This window comes from Anabas testudineus, chromosome 3 (genome assembly GCF_900324465.2).
Source record: "Anabas testudineus chromosome 3, fAnaTes1.2, whole genome shotgun sequence".
Lineage (NCBI taxonomy): Eukaryota > Metazoa > Chordata > Actinopteri > Anabantiformes > Anabantidae > Anabas > Anabas testudineus.
In genome coordinates this window covers 17,352,782-17,372,462 of record NC_046612.1, presented here as the reverse complement: position 1 = coordinate 17,372,462, position 19,681 = coordinate 17,352,782, and the positions used below count along the sequence as shown (strand labels likewise).

General features: G+C 40.1%; 1 protein-coding gene across 2 annotated transcripts in view; it reads left to right on the top strand.

Annotated features, from left to right (window-relative positions):
- LOC113174352 (C-myc promoter-binding protein-like) overlaps positions 1-19,052 on the top strand; it is a 59,018-nt gene extending 39,966 nt beyond the window's left edge. The window contains exons 16-34 of one of the 2 annotated variants that reach the window (XM_026378278.1): positions 521-653; positions 1,010-1,216; positions 1,465-1,593; positions 2,861-3,002; positions 4,439-4,567; positions 6,071-6,190; positions 6,471-6,620; positions 6,982-8,183; positions 8,521-8,755; positions 9,092-9,195; positions 9,707-9,882; positions 10,081-10,248; positions 10,860-11,025; positions 11,345-11,599; positions 11,828-11,945; positions 13,003-13,029; positions 14,234-14,396; positions 15,388-15,452; positions 16,035-19,052. In XM_026378278.1, the coding sequence (XP_026234063.1) occupies positions 521-653; positions 1,010-1,216; positions 1,465-1,593; positions 2,861-3,002; positions 4,439-4,567; positions 6,071-6,190; positions 6,471-6,620; positions 6,982-8,183; positions 8,521-8,755; positions 9,092-9,195; positions 9,707-9,882; positions 10,081-10,248; positions 10,860-11,025; positions 11,345-11,599; positions 11,828-11,945; positions 13,003-13,029; positions 14,234-14,396; positions 15,388-15,452; positions 16,035-16,171 (3,826 nt within the window). In that variant the 3' untranslated portion in view covers positions 16,172-19,052. The remainder of the gene's footprint in view (positions 1-520; positions 654-1,009; positions 1,217-1,464; positions 1,594-2,860; positions 3,003-4,438; positions 4,568-6,070; positions 6,191-6,470; positions 6,621-6,981; positions 8,184-8,520; positions 8,756-9,091; positions 9,196-9,706; positions 9,883-10,080; positions 10,249-10,859; positions 11,026-11,344; positions 11,600-11,827; positions 11,946-13,002; positions 13,030-14,233; positions 14,397-15,387; positions 15,453-16,034) is intronic. The other variant, XM_026378279.1, reaches the window with a different exon arrangement.
- The last annotated feature ends 629 nt before the right edge of the window (positions 19,053-19,681 follow it).

The window sequence follows — 19,681 nt, the reverse complement described above, 5'->3', positions numbered from 1 at the left end:
AATTTGTAAACAATGTTTACTGGTATTTGTAAATTCAAAGGGTGTACTATGTTGCTATTAAGTAGCACTCTACCCTACTTGATATCTTCCATGAAAGTGACTGAACCCACAACTGAACCTTCACAACAGAAGAAAATTTTAAATAATTAAATAATAAATTGAGTTGAAAGTTGGCTAATTCTTTCTTGGAATAGATTGATGAACAGCAGGACTCCAGGTCTTTAGGGGTCTGAATAGGGGCTATTTGTTTTCAGCAGTGATGATTTGCTTTAAATAATCACTCAAGTTAAGCTCCCTTAACAATCCATAATCATTAGCAGCTTTCCAGAGTTTTAGCAGCTCTCTTTGTAGATACATTATACAACCAAGCCTTATTCTGGATCTATATAGCCTTGTAAGGAATCAGGATTTAAAATGATGCCATTTATCCCAAAAAATATTTTAAGTGTTTATAAATCAGTATCAGCAGAAATGATGTACGATGTAAAGCTGTGTGCCTGTTGTCACTATTCTTCATCAGCTACGACGGTTTCCCAGTGTTAAGTGTTGACCTTTTTGATCCTGTGGAGGGCCTGCGGACTCCCTCTTCGCGCATAACTGCCAGGCACAGCTGTCCCACCAGCCCTGCTCCCATGTTTAGACGCACCAAGCAGGTCAGAACAATTCACTGCTCTCATCCATTAATTTATTTACTTATGCATGTAACTTTTTTGGCACTGAGCTCATGCTTAAGGAGAATTTTATAGTTATGATAATTCAACATGCCTTCAGCAATTGAGACCTGTATGAATGGCAAAGGAAATTGAAGTTTTATTTCCTTTTCTAAGAGTTGTAAGAGAATACATACTGTACTCTAGGAATAATAATATTAATGTATTCTTTGATAGGAAGTACTTGAAAATAAGTGAAAAGATCTAGATTTTAGTGACAGCTGCTTTGATCCTCAACTTGAAGTTCCACATATCCCTCAGTCTGTATTGTGCATTTTCCTCCTCGTTTTCACCCACAGGAGATTAAATTGGCCCAGAAGATAGCGAAGAAGTACTCCTCCATCCCTCAGCTGTGGTCTAAGTGCCTGCTCCGTCATTGCTACGGTCTGTGGTTCATCTGTCTGCCAGCATATGTAAAGGTGTGCCACTCCAAGGTACGGGCACTTCGCACTGCATATGATGTCCTCAGGAAGATGCAGGCTAAGAAACTGCAGGCCCCTGATGAGGTATGTTAGAAATTCCCAGAAGTAATCTGCTTAGCATTTAACCAACCAGACACACTGAAGTTTTAAGAACACTTAAGAACACACTTAAGTTTTACTTTTTTTGACAATTGGACTTTTATTTTAACCACGTGGTCTCTAGATAAATTAATTTTCATTTTAAGAAGTTTCCTCTTAAAAACAAGGATACATGGACATATTTTTCAGGTTGTTACCTTTCTGCTAAAACAATCATACATGTACAAATTCAGGTTTGCTACCGAGTGCTGATGCAGCTGTGTGGACAGTATGGTCAGCCTGTCCTAGCAGTCAGGGTCCTCTTTGAGATGAAGAAGGCCGGAGTCCATCCCAATGCCATTACTTATGGCTACTACAACAAGGTACAGTACATACCTCCATTCATCATAATGAGGCCATGAAAGGCTTATGGAATGATCAGTCCAAGTCTGAGATCATCATCCAAATATGAGATAATTATATGCAGCTTTCCATGTTAGAAAAACAAAACATGGTAACATTTTTCCATGAGCCACAAAATTGATTTCAGATATATGTTATTGATATGTAGTTCACATTTTTAGGCCCATTTCTTGCAGTAGATGGTAGTTTATAGGCTAAGAACTGTGGGAGACTAGACAGTACATTGCTGTAGAAATACAAAACTATAAAAGCACTTTAATATCACAGCAGGAAAATGTTAACAGCTATTTGTTTTAATTCATTTTTCAATTCATTTTTAAAAAAGGACACTCGCAGTATCAAGCTTCTCACCAACATGTCTAGAAATTTTGAATTATTGCTTTAATGACATCAAATTTCAATATCAGAAAAGTAGTCACTTAAAAGCGTAGTCCAATGATTCTTTTGCATTTTTGAACATTGTTGGACTCACAATGGACATTAAAACTATATTAATGCAGTAGAGTCAGTGTTCCCTGCATTTTTCCTTCATATTTTCAAACATTAAAGACACAAAAATGTTCCCTATATTTATCTATATTGATCTATATTTCTTTTTAGCTTGTTTAAATAGTCAAATAGGAGAGCAGGGGAAAATGCATATATTTCTGGACTCTCTAACACACACACACACACACACACACACACACACACACACACACACACACACACACACACACACACACGTGAAATTTAGTACTCTTACAGTGCTCTCTAAAATGCGTAGTCCAAAAACCTCAGGACTCTACACCGGAGCAGCAAGTGTAATAAAGCAGTTCTGTGCTTTGTCATACCAATCTTTTCTCTCAGGGGGCTTCTGAAGTGGATTTTAGGAGCAGACAGACTGTTAAACGTGAATTGGCCTTCAACAGCTGCACTCTCTTTCTCTAATGCAAAGTGTGACTGTGGATTTAGTACCACTGCAGTTAGTGGCTTTGATGAAAAATTCATTCAAGGTGAATGTATGTAGAACAAGGATTAAGTTGGAGCTTAGTAGATGAATATGAGAATATTTCATGGTGAAAGATATTTGATAACACCCACATAAAGAACTCAAACACTGCTACAAGAGAATGTGATCAAAGACTTGGAGTAACTTTTTCATTGTGCCACCTTATGTCGGTCTCTCCTGTCTTTCTTATATTCTTTCTCCACTGTCTCATCTGTCTGTCTCGCCCTCATGTCTAGGCTGTTTTGGAGAGCACATGGCCCTCCAGCACCAGAGGAGGATACTTCCTGTGGATGAAGCTGAGAAACGTCATTCTCAGTGTGGCACAGTTCAAACAGGCACTACGACGGCATGTTCCTCTCACCCAGAGCCCTCTTTCAGGTACCTGTGATCAGTAGCAGGATGCATGTCTGAGGATACATGAACTCACTGAACTATGACTGATTTATTTTCTATGGGAAAAATGTACAGTATGCATTGATTTAATGGAATTTACTATAGAGCACCATCTATCCAGATGGTCACCTTTTCCAATACAGCCCATCAAATGTTGCATGAAGCAGTAAGGTCTGCACTATATTGTAGGCAGAGCAGACGCTGTGATGCTGAGCCAGACTGCAGCTGCTACACACAACGACCACTTTAGCTTTTCCTGCTACAGTCTCAGTCTTTTACCTTTATAAACAACACACCTCCTCCTCCTTAGCTTGTTAAAAGAGCAGTGCTAACATCCGTTTAAAGGCTAAAGGGCTAATTAACTGCTTAGCTGCACAACATTAAACAGCATGTAGAATGTCACTTCAGTCTGGTTAGATGCACATCTAGTCCTTACACTTCCTACATGTTGTCTGTGCATGACATGCCGCTGCAGAACAAGTTAATTTACTTTGTCCCTATTGTGTAACACAGCCACTCTAGTTCTGCTATTCTCCCAATACACCTGTTCTTCATTTCCACAAGAAAAATCTAACTATACTATATTTAAAAAACACTGGTATGTTTTCAGGCTACTTAAGTGCATCTACAGACATTGTACTATACGGTACTGTGAGTAACAGCAAATAACAAACTCATGACCAGTACACTACAGGGTAAGCTAATGGATGAATAGACAAGGAACATACAAGTTGCAACAAATTACCAGAAGGAGAGTTGAAAGCCACAACTATACAATTCAAATATCACGTGTGATTTAACTCCCCTGCATGTCGGCGAACACCTGCATAGCCAGTGCATGTAATCCCTGTCCTGCTAATCCCTGCTTTTTAAGGTACTCCTTGTTATCAGTCATCAGCACTGCTTTCTTAAATGCTCTTCATCTGAGTTCAGTGGTGATTTAGTTTTGAAAGAGGTAAAGATTCCTGTAGTACACTCATCTACAACAGGAGACTCAAACCACAGTTGGATTTCTCATACATAACAGATTCCTCTGCTCTCCGTTTCTGTTTTCCATGTTTCTAAAATATGCTTGTGTTGTTCTTTATTGTATAGGTTCTGTAATTTTCTTAAAAAGTAGTATGCTACACTATGCTATAACTATAATTATACCATATAAAATAGATTTCTCTTTATTTCTTATCTGTATTTTTTCTATGTAATAAGTGCTAGTACACACAGGAACCATCTGAAGTATTTGTTCTCTTCTAGCTAATAAAAATACAATCTTCATATACTAGTGCAGTTGCATTTATATAGAATGATAGACTTAAAAGCACTAAAAGAAATATATAAACATATATTCTAAAGAGCAAAACAGAACAGCTTGTGGAGCAGAAGTGGCACTCTGCTTCTATTAACTCCCTGTTATGTTTGGGCAGATGTCAGCGACCTGGACGCTATGAGTCACAGCAGCTTGGATAGCTCTGCCGACACTAACCTGACCGAACAGGGCCCCTACGCCACTGACTCCATCAAAGTAGACCCCACTGATGATAGATCTAGCACAGGTACACTCAACATGGCTGCTGCTTGACTCCATCTTTCACAAGTAGCCATCTTGTTCTACATCTTTTTCTTTTGTCTCAATTACATTTTTTATCCTCCTTCCACATTTGTCCCACTCACTGACCGGCCTCTTCCTCCTTCCCTTTGTTGCTTTTTTTCCACCTTCCTTTCATTCCTGTTGTACATCCATGTCACACCCTGGTTTTTCGGCTGTGGTGTCTGCTCTGCTCTGTCCCTAACCCTGCCCTTCACTCTGGCCCTGCCTGTGTTGCCTTTGCATGCAGTTGGCCATGGGGGCTGCAGCCCGGGCGCCAGGGCCCTGGTGGCCCACTCGCACTGGGGGGGTTCTGAGCTCAGAGAAGCCACCCGGCATCCAGGTAAACCTCTTTGTCAGCCGGTCTATCTCTAGTTGTGTTTTTGTTATCTTGCCTACTCTGCAACATTTTTTATTTTCTGACTTCTTCAGCCCTCTCACTGTCGCTCTGTTTCAGTTTCTGTCTGTCTCTTTTGCCTCCTTTCTTTCTTCCACTGTGTCATCTCTTCATCCAACACACCAGCCTGGTGCTCATGTCTCATTTGTATTTCTCTTACTTCACCACTAAGTGATTTCTCATTGTCAGTTATGGCATGTAATTACCACAGGCACATTCTTTTTGATTATGGAACTAATTTTAATCACAGCACCTCGGCAGGAGACTTTTCCTTATTTGTGGAAAGACTGAGAGACAACCACAGCTCACAGCACAGCAGGACCTCAATGTGCATTTCATACATTATTGTAATCCTGGAATGAGTTACGTCACTGGCCATCAGTTGTAAGTTGCTCCATAGTTTCTTACAGCCAAGCAATGCAATCTCATGGTTTATTTAGAGTTGATGACCAGAGAAGTTTACTGGAAAGATAAAAGAGAAGAACAAATCATCAGACTGCTGGTTGCCTGGAGACACAGGGAAATTTTAGAGACAGATGCAAGAGTCAGCCTAGAGTGATAGCAGTTTTTTCCTAGCAATCAAATTCATTAGCAGCTGTGAAACCGCAGTTTGTTTCCTTACAGTTACTGTAGATCTCTGCATGCCCCGAGGATGGTTTTTTATTCAACAGAGCACAGCTGCTTTTTTTCCTCCTCTTCCTTCAGCAGCCCAGAATTGAGGAGATGAAAGCAAAAAATCCCCTCACTATTTTTTCTCTTATGTATCTTTTATTTCCCTCTACTACCAAAGTATAGAGCTGCAAAAGATTCACATTTCATACCAAAAAGTGTTTTGGTCACGTTCAGTCGACACTGGGAAAGATTCAGATTTCATTATCGAAACTGAAGTTTGTTTACTAACAGGTGTTACATACAGTGGCATTGAAATGTGACTACATCAAGATAAGATGTCGAATCCTTCCTGTGCATAAAGTTATCATCTTCTGTTTTGTATTTATTATTGTGGTTCAGTTCCTGCTGTGTCCCCTTTCTTTGTTTTAATCAGTGTTTTTCTCTGTTTCTCTTGTTCTCCAGGAGATCAGTCCGATTTGGGTTATAACTCACTGTCCAAAGAGGAGGTTCGAAGAGGAGACCTCAATGCCCAGGACTCTGCCCCTGACAAAGATGGCAAGAAGGAGAGCGACTGCAGTTCCTGTTAGTAGCGTGTCTGATCTGATACTGATGCTACCTGATATTTCTGTCTACTGTAACTTCTAAAAAATGGCCTTGGCAGCCTTGTGACCACAAAGGATTTCCTCTTCCTTGATCTTTCTGTCTCCTCCAGTGATGATTCATTCTTTTTGGTTTCTCAAGTAGATCAAAGCATTTTGGACATGTGTTTTCCTTAGGTAGATTTTTTAAGAACTGTACTGTCTTTGAAGCTGTGCACATAGTTCAGCAGACAGATTTGAAATTGTAATGTTTGTGTTTATAGTATCAGAAACGGAGAGCAGCAAGGGAAGTAAAGACTGCCTTCCTCAGCTTGACATGGAAGCCCATTCCTCCTTCAAACCCCGTGGCATTGTCCGCAGCAGCTGTCCATTTGATGATTCATCCTCAAAACCAAAGAGCTCTGCCAGCTCAGGTAAAAATGAGCATGTAAATAGATTCAGTAGTTTTGTTGAAGGACATGCGTGTGTCTCCCAACATAGAAACTCTGGATAACTTCTTTGGGCTTATGTTATGACTGTTAATTATCTCATAAATATCAACTGTTGTTGGACATTGGCATGTGCTGTAGCATATTAAGAATACTTTGTACTAACTTGCTTTTAGAATTGGAAAGTGATATGATTGTAACCTCATGAATGTATTATCTTTTCTCTGCAATGTGCAATCTTTACTACTATACAACAGCACAAACAGTTGTGTTCCAATGCAGTTGCTACTTTTTGTGTTAATCACTCAATCGGGAGAGTTGAGTGTTTCTTTCCTGTTCCTTTCAGGCCACGTTGCAGGTCTCCTCTTTACTTCCTCCCTGGATGAGATTGGTGAGCTCCACACCAACAGTTTGCTCAGGAGACATAAAAGTGCTCTGGAGGATGTGGTTGGAGGTGCCAGGAGTGGCTCCACTCTTGACTGGCAGGGTGTGAGGGGTCGCCAGCTAAGTGGTGAGACAGCGGGTAGCAGCGGCAGTGGCAGCACAGTCTTTGGCCTGGGTATGGGCCAGGGTGAAACTGATCCAGATAAGATTGCGGGACACCTGGGCGCTGATGCCAAAATTCTATCCAGTTCCAACTTAAGGAAGAGTAAGAGGCCTCATTCACTGGCTTTGGTTGGGTTACAGGGTGTGGGTGCAGAAGCAGGCCTTGCCAGGAGTAGTGATTACAGGGAGGAAGAAGAAGAAATGGAGGGACAGGACTCTAGTGATGAGGACAGAAGTAATACAGAGGCCATTTTTGATTTTGAGGATCTGGATTTAGACAAGCTGTCCACAGAGGCTGGCATCAGCTCTCACAAACCAACTAAATCTCACAAGAAGCCTGTCGAACGTAGCGCCAGCTACAGTGGCATGAGCACTGTGACATCCAGGGGAACTGTGAAGCGCACAGGCATTGAAATGGGCTACGACCCTCTATCCCTGCTGGCAGCACAGTCAGAAGAGCAAAATGACAGTCGGTACCCAGAGGGGGACGAGACCAGCACACCAAGTGCCCGGAGGCACCTGGCCAGGGAGATCGAGCTCTATATGAACCACATGGGCAGCCCGATGAGCAGCCGCATGCCCAGTCTGGACCTGCAGGACCCAGCCAGCCCCACCCTCCGCCGTGCTTCCTCACACTCTGCCACCCGCAGAGCCAGCCTGCCCCAAAGCTCCCCTCTGAGGACTGCTGGAGTACCACGCTCTCGTACATACCATCCGCCCTCACCCTCCCAGCCTATCTCACGCCAATATCGGTGGTCATCACCCCCCTCTCACAGCTCTAGCACCACCCCAAGCCCCAGCCCTCGTCCCAGCCCCTACAAAGAGAGGACAGACAGGATCAGCCTGGCATCGCCTTCACCTTCCTCCTCTTTCACTCTGGACACTCTGCTCACTCCTACGCTGGATGTATTCAAGACCAGTGTGTTCTCTGCTGGGAAGGGGGTGGCAGAGAAGGCAAGCCGCTGGTATTCCCGTCTCGCTACGTACACCACGCCCACCAAGGTACAAAGTCCTATTGTCAAAGTTAATATATTGGTGTGTGGTGAGGTGAAAGTAGAGATGTATTAGTATTATGTATTAGTGTTTAGAAAACACTGTGATTGTATTTTACTCTATAGCTAATAGGTTTCAGTGGCATACAGTATTAAGCTGTCATGTAAGCAGAAGTGCAAGTTGGTGTGCTGTTGCCATCTTGTGGCCTTGTGAGTGCCTGACAGATTTCTTCCCGGGCACAGATTGTAAAAGCTTCCATCAACGTATATAACTCTTCCAGTGCTATTGCTTTGAATGTTTAAGTTGTTAGTCAGCGCTGAACCTAATCTCATGCTGCTTCATCCAGGATGCTCAAAGTGACCGCCTGAGTGTGTCCTCCCTTGGTGTTGGAGACCTAGACTGCTCCTCCCTGCTGGATGAGGACTGTGGTGAGTTTGGAGGCTCTGCAGTCTCTCCACAGAGGAATGGACCTGTTGGCCTTGCAGGGCCGCACCGGAGCCCCAAACGCAGCCCCCTCCGCAGCAGACTGGACAGCCCCACAGCAGGCTCTGGCCTTGGGAGACCCACATCTGTAATGCCAGGTAAGAAAAAGTGATGGTGTAAAGTTGTTATTTCAGAAGTACAGAAGACTGATGCCAGCATCATGACAACTGTTTTCCTTCTTTGTTTCTAAAATATAATGTCATCATTTTAAGTCTTATATAATTATTATAGTAATCCATTATATCTATGATGTGTCTTTCAATGAATATTAATTTAATTATTTAAATGTTGCTTTTTGTTTAAAAACAGCATTCATAGAACAGCATTAAGGATCGCTGGTCATGGCTTTTGCAGTGACGATTATCTCAAAAATTGTGTCAATACTCTAACACTGTGTAGTGTCACATATTTGTCTCATCTTTATACTCCTACAGGATGTGTCCTCTCTCCACCTGGATTCCCACTGCCAGACAAGTCGGACCTTGGCTCTTCACGCTACACCAGTAGCACCAGCATCTTTAACAACTATGCCATGGAGGTAAACTACAAGATGGAAAAAACATTTAGTAGAGAATTACAGTTGGCTTATAGTAGACTTGATGCAGGAAATCATAAGTAATATTTGATGTAAATCATCTTTATGTACAGATGTATTATTTGTAAGCAGATTTTTCTTTCAAACTAATCTGTCATAACCTGTAATTGAAAGCATAGATTGGAGTCCATGTTTGTCCTACTTTGACATTTTGCTAAAGATTATAAAGCATATGAAAAATCTGCTTCTACTGCGTTTGCAGACTGAAGTGCTTCTTGGCAAATAAAGTTTTTTGGGGGGGAATTTATTTTACTTCAAGTGCTGAGTGATGCTACCATGATGGCAGGATTTAATCAAAATCAATCAAATCACAGTGACAAGGTGGTCACGTAAAAATGAGAATTAGTGCCTATGTGGATGTTATATTTAAAATGTTGAGCATCATTCGCCATATACTCACCTTCCTCGGTGACTTGCCTCTAAACCAGCCTCTGTCTCCATCGACTGTTTCTAGTTGCTGATCTCCAGCTGTTCTCGCTGTAAGACTTGTGACTGCCTGGTGTACGACGAGGAGATCATGGCCGGATGGACAGCAGATGACTCCAACCTAAATACCACATGCCCCTTCTGTGGAAACCCCTTCCTGCCCTTTCTCAACGTGGAGATTAGGGACATGCGAGGACCCGGCAGGTAGACCTTATAAAAAATATAATGTGACATGGTTAGGAATTTTTGTTTTCTGAGGGCTTTGAGATCATTTTTTATATTTTTCCGATGATGGATAATTTATTATTAGTGCATATTTTCAAAATTTTATTATTAAATTATTAAAAAAATATATACTGGTAATATGATCTCTAGCATTTACATTTTGCAATTTTTCCCTAGGCTTTTCCTGAAGGGCAGCCCATCAGTGGATGAGGCGATGACATCATCTTATTCTGCTTCCACGGGATTGGATACAGGGACGTCCACCTTGTCCACACCTTGTCCAACAACAGCTGTCTCCCCCCCCTCCCCTGTGATTGCTGTCCAGGAGTGCTCAGGCAGCAGAAGGTACTTTCTGTCACTCAGTTTTGTTACACTACATTTGTAATTGATTTATATGCTGGTTGTGGAGCAGAACCACAGTAAATGTTTCTTGTGAGATATTTGCCTGTACTTTGATATCAGTGTGTAATTGACCATTGCATTTTACATGGATGTTAAACTTAAATACAGACAGAATGTGACTGACGTGAGGCCCGAAAGAAAACAAAAATAAGACTCTTTTGATGTTGTGATGTCATTCCAGATGTGCTGTATGATTCGTATCCAGCTCACATTCATGCAGCCTCAGTTTGTCTGATTACACAATGCTTTTGAAGTAGGGACCTACTGTAGCTGCAGCCACGTGCTCCCCATCTGCATTGTAAAAGAGCAGTGAGAGATGATCTGCAGCACCTGGTCCTCTTAGAGCTCTGTGTTTAGGGACAGAGGTCACATGCTTGTATAAAAACCATATCTGGTGCCCGGTTTTGAGAGAGCAGACTAATACTGGTTTTCATGCAAAAGAAGGTTGGAGGTTCTTGTGATTTGTTAAATGTTTAGACTCTGAGATTAATTATTTGCTGTTGTTGCAAAATGACAGTCTTGTTTGTGTCTTCTCTCAAAACTCAACTGACCAGGACTCAAGGTATTAGCATCCCCACAGACCGCCAGCAAGGGACAGATTCGCTGAGAGCGCCCATGGCCCGCAGCATCAGCGCCTTTGGTCCTATGGATGAACCATCACAACCCAGTCGCTGTGTGCCAACATCAGGCAGTCTGCCGAGCCGTCTCAATGAAACCCCAGTATGTCTCAACAATATTCAACTATGTCAGAGGAGGCAAAACTAGTAACTGTAACAAACTGTCCTAAACACGTGTGCATTTTGATGATTGCACTAGTGGAAACAGAACAGTTAATCCAAACCATAAGGTCTTATGATTCCCTCACTTTTAAAACACTGACTTAGCCATCGTCTCCTGGCTGTGTCTGCTTATCTTGACAATCTACAAGTCATTTTCTAGAACAGCAGCAGATCATCAACTCCCTCCTCTGCTCTGACTTTGACTTTATTTATGCCTTAAGTAATCTTACCTAATTATTGATATTTTCTGTCCCATCCAGGACCCACTGAGTATGGAGTGGCAGCTCCACAACCCAGAGCCAGTGACAGTTCCCTACCTGAGTCCTCTGGTGCTGTGGAAGGAGCTGGAGAGTCTGCTGGAGAACGAAGGTGACTCGGTGATCACAGAGGCCGACATGGTGGACCACCATCCCATCATCTATTGGAACCTGGTCTGGTACTTCAGACGACTGGACCTGCCCAGCAACCTGCCTGGTCTAATCCTCACCTCTGAGCACTGCAACAGAGACTCCCAGGTCAGAGACCAGATAACAAGCATTTACAGATGTTACCCTTCAGAAGAATTAGAAAAGTGAGGCTAGTTGCTTTATTTTTGCTGGGTGGGTTCTAAAAAGGGCACTATCTTCTAAGTTGTGTATCACATCCAGACTATCCAGGTTCAGATTGTAACAGTGGAAATAGCAGTGTGTAAAATACACAACTGTGGGACTGGCTCATAGTGTCTCTCTCTCGCCCCTGGTCAGGTTCCTCGTCGCTGGATGTCGGAGGACAGTAAACATGTATTGATCCAGATCCTATGGGACAACCTAAAGCTGCACCAGGACCCAATCCAGCCTCTCTACATCCTCTGGAATACGTACAGTAAGTCACACTGCTCTCGCTCAGTCTGTGTATGCAGACCAGACCAGTTCATGATGGAGGACAATGGTGGACTATAATGTAAAAGAAAGGACCAAACAATAACAGAAAAATGAGAAACAGTTACCACCCTTGAAGATAAAAACAAAACTTTTTTTATTGTGAGGGATTGCGAATAGGCCTGTATAATTTCACTTGATTGTTATTTTAGATTGTCTAAATATGTCACCAACATTATGCATCTACATGTAGTTATTACAGAGATGTACCTGTTGTGTACATATACGTACTGTTTTCAAGAGACTGGGGGATGACATGTCAGCAAATGTTCAACTGGTTTTGACTGGAAAACACTTTTCTATATCACTAGCTCCATGTGTTTCCATCCATCTGTTTTATGCTCTTTTATAATTTGCTGATATGATGATGAATAATTGTATGTAATTAACATTTCAGATGAGGTGGAAAAGTTGTCAAATTCACCTTAGCTAAATTATCACGTATTATAAAAGTATTATAGAAATTGATATTTTTAATATTTGATCAGGATTTAGCTTTTGTACTTTTAATTACTTTTTCAATTCATTTAATTTATTTATTAGCTTCTTCTGTAATGTGGTTTTAATTCGACTACTCCTAATATTCACAGAACAGTAGTAGATGGAAACTGGCATTAGTTTAACATTTTTATTTAGCTATATTTTTGGACAGTGAGTTTAAATTTGTGCAACATTTGGATGGAAACCTGGTGATTGTTGTTGTTGTTGAGCACAACAACACACAATCGTTTATTTAGAGTGAAAAAGAAACTTGTGAATTCAGTCTGCTGCTGTGTTGTCGGTGGAATATTAGAATTTGAGTTAATCATGGGAACAACTGCACAGTTGCTGGATTCGCTGTGATCGCTGTGAATGAACCGACTCTGCTAACATCTCCTTTGCTTCACTCGTTCTATACTAATTGATTGTTTAATGGAGAAGGGGGCATGGAGGCAGCCATCTCCTCCTGGGAGTCGGCTAATCCTTGTGCTAACAGCCTCTGTCTGCTCTCTGTCTTCCAGGGCTTAATTGTACTCTGTTGTTAGAGAGTGAGTGTTCATCTCTTCTGCAGACTCCCACAGATGAGTCCCGTTGTTTGTGCTCTGACTGTCCTGTCTAAGGGCTGCCTTCTCTCTGTGTGTTGTGTATGCTTTGCTTGATGCATTTTAGTGTCTGCCTTTCATCACTTCACAGTGTTGGGAATCAAAGTCTCTGTACAGTATGAAGTCTGATGGTGAATTTGACATAGGGTTGTTTTTGTTTTATAAAACACAGTCGAAATGGAACGTGATAGTATTAAGTACAGTCCTGTTCTGTATTTGAATGTGGGTTTGCATCATTGGTGAATGTTCACTGTGTTCTTCCACATGTTAACATGGACATTAAAGGTTCAATAAATACTAAAGCTAGTGTCGCTGCTAGTGCTTAAAGGGCTGGGTACTGCACAACCAGTAATATATATTTTAAAGCTTATATTTTTCATTAATTTAGATTACTTTGTAGATGTTCCTTTTATCAGTGTCAAAGAAGTCCAATTAAATTGACCATAATTCAGTGTTCAGTAGTGGAAAAAAGACTTCAGTGGGTCAACCTCAGATAAAGTTTTTCCATATTTCTTCGAGCTTGTGTTTTCCAAACTGCTGTTCAATAAATTCTTTGTACTGTCTTCAGTACTGACAGATTATTTTACACTGGCATCAAGTAAAATACACAGTACAAAAATACAGTAAAATGTACAGAAACCTTGTCTCTCCTCTACTGTGTATGAGTAGCTCAACCCTCCCATCAGGTGCCTCTCTGGGGAGTAGAGGGAACCACAACAGCAAAAAGGAAGTAACACATGGATCCACTTCATTTTAGCTGATTCCAGTCCTTTAAAATATGGCATCAGTGTAGCTAAATAACAAAATGGTAGTATATCTTGTTAAAAGTTAACAGTGCTCATTATCATTTTATTTGGATGCTTTTGAATAAGTTCAAAAGCATGGTTATTAATCCATACCAAACTTTTACTCATCTCATGCTCTACAGTTTTTTTTTGAATATTTTTATACATTTACTTAACACTGGCAAAAAATGAAATATTGCTTCATACTACTACAAATACCCAGCCCCAAGTACTTTTTAATAAAATGACCTTGCTGAGATAATGATGAAACCATCCTCATTTTCTGTTGTTGTTATGTCTTAAGCACATTTGTCCACAGTCCTCAGCTGAACTCTTTGTTTTTGTGTGTGTGTGTGTTTGGCTAGATGTGGGTTACCCTCTGTCCCGGCCGGTCCCGGAGGAGGAGAAGCCTTTGAGTGAGGAGTTACTACAGAGTGTAGTGAAGAGCATCCAGAGGAATGACGTCAGCCGGCCGATGGCTCAGCTGCTGCAGATCCTGGGCCAGACGCTCGGAGTCAAAAGACAAAGGTTAGCAGTGATCAAAAGGCTGGAAACACATACTGTGGCAAGAATTTTATGGTTTTCTTCATTATCTGTCATAATATGTGATCTGATTTCATCTAAGTCAAGAGTATTAACAACTACAATGTGCCTAAAATAATAACACAAAAGTAATTCTGATCTTTCATGTCTTTATTGAGAACAACCATAAAAACTTCACAGTGCGAGTGGAAAAAGCGAGTGTGAATTCTTGGAATAATAACCTCCAAAAAACTAATTGGAGTCAGGCATTAGCATACCTGGAAAAAAATATTTTGAGGGTGTGGACTAGAGCTACTTTGACTGACAAAAACCCCTAGAACTTTTTCAGTTTGCTCTGCACAAGAGCAATACGCTTATGTGAAGTGATGTCAGAGATTCACTAGTCCACAGTTAGGCACACTATGGTACTATTTAAAAGAATTAAAGAATTCTCCAGGATAATGAGTCTGCATGTCAGCTGAAACTCTGTAGATGTTGAGTGATGATACAGGATATTTAATGAAAACACTGAAGCAAGTCCACAACAGGGGGGTCGTTAACTGCTGTTTCAAGGGTTCACATAATTTTTCACTAGCGTTATGAGATTTTTATGGTTGTTCTCAATACAGACATGAAAGATCAGAATTCTTTTGTGTTATTATTTTAGGCACATCATATTTGTTAATACTCTTGACTTAGATTAAGGTCAGATCACATTTTATGACAAATTAATGCAGAAAACCATGAAATTCCAAATGTTCACATACGTTTTATTGCCACTGTACAAACAGTATGTAGAGATTTATGTAGAGACATTGCACATTGAGTTTAGCACTATTTGTCTTTATTTCACCAGTTTGATTCTAATATTAAAGTGATTAATGTCATAATCTTGTGTTTCTGCAGAATATGGCTAATGATAATTGTAAAGAGATTAGATAGGTGCTAAGTCCTGGTTAGAACTGGCTCTTTTGTTGAGCTCCTGATTTCTTTGCAGGAGTTTGTACAGAGACATCCTCTTCTTGTCCCTGGTGGCTCTGGGAAAAGATAACATAGATATTGGTGAGTAATTTTATGTATAAATACATACAAACATAAGATATTTGAAAAAGAAAACTGATTAAAATTAGAGAATACTTTCAGATACCTCCTAGTTATTTGTGTTCATTTAGCCCCAGGTTTTCTTAATTATCTGACAAATAACTGTCCAAATAACCACCAAATAACTTGGATGGTTGTTTGGACAGTTATTTGAGATATTTTCTAAAGTGGCTGAACCCACAAAATTATCTTTTATTTCTCTTTTTGGTCATCAATTTCTAACAAAATCTTTGAAGCTGCTAGATGCTCTACTCTACTCATAAGCTAGTCTCTTAACTGCTCCTGTCTTGTGCACCGTCACTGTGGTGGACGGTGTAGAGAGGATTTCTGGGAACTTTTTTTCCAGAAAGTGCTGCTTGTTGCTGCCTTTTAATGAGAGTGAAGCAGTAAAGTTTCACAAATTAAATTAAAATAGTGACTGAAAGGCACTAAAACATGCGTGATAGCTTCTCTTTATTCCTCCCTGGATCAGTCTTTAGTCTGTCAGTGAAGGATCAATAAAGTCTTACCTTTTGATGATGATGATCTTCTTTTCTTTATCAGATGCATTCGATCGGGAGTATAAGTTGGCATATGACCGCCTCGTGCCGAGCCTGGTGAAGCTCACACATAACTGTGACCGTCCTCCCAGCACGGGGGTCATGGAGTGTCGCAGAACATTTGGAGAGCCTTACCTGTAAACACGCACCTTCACACATCATGTTGAACTCTCACTATCCACATCATTGCTTTAAGACGAGCTCAGGAAACCTGCTGGAAGACTGTGAATATGCACTACAGAAGTGGCTGTAAGTGATCAAAAAGATACAGTTGACTGTGGTCAGCATTATGTAGCCCAAAACAAAGGAGTTTCACAGACTCTATGTCAACAGATGATGGAAATACCACTCCCACAGTTCATGAACACCACTTCATCCAGTGTTTCTTTGGAAATCCTGTGAAAATTATACAAATATACTGTCGATACGCAGCAGTAGATTTTTTTAAATGTAACATTTATATTGTATAGTCATACAGTATATGAAGACTAATATTAGAAATATTTTAACTTGAAGTCTATTTATACAAAGTCAGCTTTATTTATTGTATTAACTTCTTTTCGTAGTTTTGGTTTTTGTCCTGTGGTCGATGGGTGCCGTTAACACCCGCAGCTCATTTGCCCCTAAATGTGGAAACAACGTGCAGTTTGGCTTTAGTGTCTGTTGTAAATAACACAGGTTTCTGTGCTTTGAGTTGTGGGTCATCCAAAAAACATAACATCCAGAAATTTCAATTAGGGCTGCAATGATTAGTCACTCCTTAAAGAATGAATCTGCACTTCTTCTGATAACTGACTAGTTGTTTCAGTGAATTAAGGAAAAAATGCTGCATTCTCTGGTTCCAGCTTTTCGAATGTATGAATTTGAAACCAGTCATCAATCAGTTTAGTTAGTTTTAACTGTTCGGACAAAACAGAAAAAATAAAAAAGATTTTGAATATGTCAAAGATAAAATAATGAAACATTTAATCAGTTTATTGAAAAGCTCATCAGCAGATTAACCAGTAGTGACAATAGTTGTCAGTTTCAGTCCTAACTTAATCGTTTAAAACCACTTTTAAACTGTCTTTGAAGTTAGTCCAGTATCTCTGATGTCTGTGTGCCGCCACAGTAGCTCGCTACAATAACTTTCGCTTAAATGTAAAGTTTGTTCTTGATCACTTGAACAATCGTTTTTTTAAATATAGTTTTCTACACTAGTGGAACAAGTCGCTATATGTTAAAACAAATATCAGTATTACTGTTTGTCATCCTTGTACTAACTGTGTTCACTGTTGGGATGAAGAGGAGCTGGTTGAGAAACACCTTGAATCATAAGGTGTGGTTTATTAGTTTACTTCTTTGGTTCATGGTTTTACCCAATAGTTTAGTTCCTCATCTCTCACTGATACTCTAGCTTTATTATTATCCAGATTAACTAAACCACTTTATTTGGGATAAAACTGAAAATGAACACATCTCATAAGTCATAATCTCTCGTTGCAGGGAAACGTTCTCAAACTCAGTATCTCTGACACTAGTTATCGATGTGCACATATCCGTTTATGCTTTTGTGGTACAAAGTATTAAACCGGCATCTGATCCTACTGTATAACCATGTTACAGAATGTTTATGCAGTCCCAGTTTTGGCTTGGGATGGTACTGAAATACTTGAATCTCAGTACATTTCTTTGAGCCTTAATTAATTGTATAATTAGGGTTCAAAGAGTCTTGTACCTTTGAATCAGAAAGTGGTTTCTGTGATTTCTCTAAGGTCCGATATTAAGAGGTAACAGTTTTTGGAGGTTATTGCTTTGTTTTTACAATCAAATATCTGTAGGTACACATTTGGAAGCTCTTAAAAAAAAAAAGGGCCGTAACAGTGAAAATGTTTCAGAATAAATATCCCACATGGGAACATCCACTGTGGTTTAGTATCTGCTCTGCTGTGTAGTATATTTTGTAGTTACAGTATCATTTGCTGCATATCACTGAACAGAACCTCTAGACCCCTCTAACTTAGAGGCACTTTATTTTGTCATTAAACAACTTTATCAATATCTTCTCGAATGCATCATAAAAGCAGAAATGGCAAAATTTAAACAATATCTACCACTTTGTCAAAACTGTTTATCTCTGAGAGGGAAGTGGTGGCTTAAATGTAGAGGGGAGGTCAGATACTGAGATACCCTGTGATTGTGAGCCGTCTGAGATGATCTTTTGCTTTTTGGCGTGCTCATATTGTGGGTGGTTTGTTTGTATGGTTTGAAGCAGCGCCACTGTGAAAACTTGATCCTGCTTTTAGGATACGGTCAGAATTTTGCTGCAAATCAGCCTCAGTGAGTGTGATGTTATAGATTGACAGCCAAAGAGTTACTACATTTCACGTTCATCTTATACAGTGTAAATGCATGTCAACGGGACTGGACATTGGCTTTATGCATTTATTTATTTTGGATACTTGTGCATTTTAAGTGCTGAATTTATTTCCATTAAAATGATGAAAATGTATGAATATTCTGTCGGGGGACACAAATCCACTGATGAAATAGAGTCTGAATAGAACTGGATAGGAATGAATCGGTGTCACCACACATTGTTTTTGCGTGTGTGTGTGTGTAAACGTGTCAGAACGAGGCAGTGGTTGGAGGAGGACTTTGAGTCTTAACTCACTTAGATCTCATGAACCCAAACCGTATGTATGAAACAAATACTGGATAAGTCAGCAAGTTGCACTTTGCCTCTGAAAAGTGAACAGAACAGGCTTTTGGTCTGAAAAAGAGGACACCTTGACTATCTACGATGTCAGTAGCTTGAAAAAGCTGCCATTCATCTGTGGAGTTTGTGTTAAAGTTGTATAAATGAATGATTTTGCAGAATCTGGGCCATGTAAATTTCAACTCGCCCTTTATAGGAATCACATTTTATAACTGTCAATTCACACATGTGCAAAAGTCCTACAGCCAGACCTACAGGACTGTTTTACTGTAAATAAAATCACTCAACCTGATTGTTGCTTCTTTAATTTGCAACATTAACAAATTTTCGAGCCAAGCTATTACAAAAGGTAGCCTGGTCCAAACATTGTAAAGAGGACTGTGATTAAATGAAGTTTCCATGATGTGTGACTCAGGACTAATAGTTCACTTTTCTTCTTCCTGTTCACTTTATTGTTCAGTAATACTGCACACAGCTCCAGGTCACGGTTAAAAAAATAATTTATTGCAGCATGGAATTTTTATTTGAAATATTGATAGTTTTCCTATCAATGATACATGTTTGCATCCACTTCAGTCCAACAAGAGCATTTAACAAGACAGTAACATCTGACACCAGTCTGATACATGTTTACCTGACAAATACAATCACAGTTTGTGCTCCACCAGTTATGTTGACGACAGAGATTTTTTACCCCCACGCTCTTACACACTGAACACGAACAAACACTAGTTTGAATGAATACAGTTCAGAAAATACCAAACATTAAAAAACTGAAGTTGCATCCAGTGATTTTGATTGCAGTAATGGGCAAAGTATGTCATTAACCTATTGAATTTACCGCAGTGATGGTCCATAAGCGTTATACTCACAATATTAAAGGAAAAATCCACCTTAAATCTGTCACTAAAACGATCAGTGGTGATATGGTTCTTTTTATTATTTTGTCAGGT